Raw genomic sequence first — 2,969 nt, 5'->3', positions numbered from 1 at the left:
AGCAACTAGTTGCAGTTAAAATATGAACAACCCACAATTAAGCTAATACCTATAAGAACACACTAAAATTGAAACCTAGAGTAACTTAGGAACTCTGGAGGATCTTCAAAATAGAGAGAATTTTGTTATGAAAAGCTTAACATTTTCCCTCTAAACTAAAATTTGAAGATAAATTAAGAAAATGACATTGTTTTGCCACAAAAAGGGAAAATTTAAAATTGGACTCCCTATCTCCCTAAAAATTATCTTATAAACTTATTTACAAACTTACACAATCTTAATTTCAACTGTTTATAAGTGGATGTTTATACATTTGTTCATATAAACATATAAATATTATATATATTTAAATTGAAGGATGTAAGTTTTAACCATACAAGGTTGATGAGTGTGATTTTATTTTTTAAGATAATAAAAGAAAATAATTATATCTAATTAATTCAATTACTATAATTTTAGCAAGAAATTACTTGTTAATTGTAAGTATAGATTTGTATATTTGTTAATTTATATATAGTCATGGGAATAATCAGTTCATTTGTGATTATCATTTTCTTAATATTCATTTTCTGTAAGAGGGGAGAAGACGAAAAATAATTTTTATAAACATGTTGTTGCAATATTGTAAAACTAAAGCTAAATAAAATATACAACTGGTCAATGATTCGTTGAGGAAGAAGACGACAACTCATACGAATGTTTTACAACTTTTAGGTTTAAAACTGCGCACAAACTTCAATCACATACAAACTTTGGATCCATTGTTAAGACAAAATTGATAACGATCGAGGAATCAAATAGTTGAATAGCACAGATCATGATGATGTTGAGGGCCTGAAATGTAAGAAATAAGAAATCAGAGGAGACCGGGGTTGGCCGGTCACAAATCCTCCGATGATGAAGTTAGTCTTGTGAAAGAAAGAATCCTCCTTTCTGAGAAAAATATTGTCTGAAAGAAAGAAAAAACCAACCTCCCGCTTGTTGGAGATTTATTCCCTTTTATAGGTTTAGGAAACGGTTATCCACTGGATAACTTCCCCCTTTTTCACGGAGTCCGGAGCGTATAAGTTGATAACCGCTATAGTGGTTACCTTTTTATCTCAAAGCTACCGTTGGGATCGTCCTAGGCGCTGTTGGGCGAGATTTTTGCCCATCAGTCAGTAGACGTCGTCCATAGGTTTCTATGGACGACATACGGGTGGTTTTTTACCTTGTGGACTAAAGACGAAAATTTGCTCTTACCTTTTACACGGACCACCAATGATTTTTGATGGTGTCTAAAAAAATCACCAACTCCTTATTTGTCCATACAAGTCGTCCGTGTAAAAGGTAAGAGCAAATTTTCGTCTTTAGTCCACAAGGCAAAAAACCACCCGTATGTCGTCCATAGAAACCTATGGACGACGTCTACTAACTGATGGGCGAAAATCTTGTCCAACAGCGCCTAGGACGATCCCAACGGCAACTTTGACATAAAAAGGTAACCGCTGTAGCAGTTATCAACTTATACGCTCCGGACTCCATGAAAAAGGGGGAAGTTATCCAGTGGATAACGTTTCCTAAACCTATAAAAGGGAATAAATCTCCGACAAGCGGAAGGTTGGTTTTTTCTTTCTTTCAGACAATATTTTTCTCAGAAAGGAGGATTCTTTCTTTCACAAGACTAACTTCATCATCGAAGGATTTGTGACCAACCAACCCCGGTCTCCTCTGATTTCTTATTTCTTACATTTCAAGCCCTCAACATCATTGTGATCCGTGTTGTTCAACTATTTGATTCATCGATCGTTATCAGTTGGCGCCGTCTGTGGGAAGAATTGTTTTACAATTTTCTTCTCCTTGACAAAAAGTTGATGGTACGGACCAGATCAAGGGCCACTAGCCCAGGCCGTCAGGAAAGCAGAGATGCTTCGAGCAACCCTCACCTCGACCGCCAGTCTACACCGGTTATGCAGACTTCATCTGTCCAACATGTACAATCCATGGCGGCTGCAATGGCGGAGTTGACTCGCCAAAACCAAGAGTTAAAAATGGAAATTAATCAAAGGAGGCAGACATGTGAAGAACATGAAGGAGGAGGACAAACGTAGAGTTATGATGACAGAGAAAACGCTGAGATTGGAAGTCAGTTAAGAGATATCACTTCATGAGCAATACCACATTTGAAGGAAGAGATGGACCAAATGAAAAGAGTCATGGAGGAAATGAAAGAGAATATGAGAAGGACGAATCCTATAGAAGACCTGGTCCACCGTACTGATTCCCTCTTTACGACTTCCATCAACAGTCATCCTTTACCATCAAAGTTTAAGATGCCTTCTCTGGATTTGTACGATGGAACACGAGACCCGTTTGATCACATTGCAACCTTCAAGACCACCATGCATCTCCAAGGGGTTCCCGACGAAATAATGTGTAGAGCATTCCCTACTACCCTTAAGGGCCCAGCACGGGTTTGGTTCAGCAAAATACCCCCGAATTCGGTGAGTTCTTTTGAAGAATTGAGCAAGTTGTTTGTTAATAACTTCATAGGAGGACAAAGACACAAGTGTTCCTCGTCCAGCCTATTGACCATAGAGCAGGGAGAGAACGAGAGTTTACAGTCGTTCATCACCCATTTCAACAGAGAAGCCCTGAGTGTGGACGAAACAGATGATAGGCTCTTGTTGGTGGCCTTCCATAATGGGGTGAATTCGGATTTATTCATACACAAACTCTATGAAAAAGAGCCTCAGTCCATGGCCGAACTTGTCCATTCGGCTCCAAATTTTATGAATGCAGAAGACGCAATCATCGCTAAGAAGAGGAAGAGGTCTGAGAGAGTAGACGCAAATCCCAGTCGCCACTCGGAGCAAGGTCCTCGTCCAAAAAAGGGACGAAGAGAAGATAGGAAAGACCGAGACACTAAAAAGCCAGGCCCTTCAGCACGGAACCAGCAATATACCTCTTTGAACGTCCCACTTGAGTAG

The 2,969-nt window shown here is 39.1% G+C and overlaps 1 protein-coding gene across 1 annotated transcript; it reads left to right on the top strand.

Moving 5' to 3' along the window:
• Positions 1-2,174: 2,174 nt before the first annotated feature.
• On the top strand, positions 2,175-2,969 carry LOC115990922. Its single transcript, XM_031114690.1, has one exon. The coding sequence runs from the start codon at positions 2,175-2,177 to the stop codon at positions 2,967-2,969; it is 795 nt and encodes a 264-aa protein (XP_030970550.1).

The sequence above is a fragment of the Quercus lobata genome, chromosome 5 (genome assembly GCF_001633185.2).
Source record: "Quercus lobata isolate SW786 chromosome 5, ValleyOak3.0 Primary Assembly, whole genome shotgun sequence".
NCBI classification, from domain to species: domain Eukaryota; kingdom Viridiplantae; phylum Streptophyta; class Magnoliopsida; order Fagales; family Fagaceae; genus Quercus; species Quercus lobata.
This window is presented reverse-complemented; position numbering and strand designations above follow the sequence as displayed.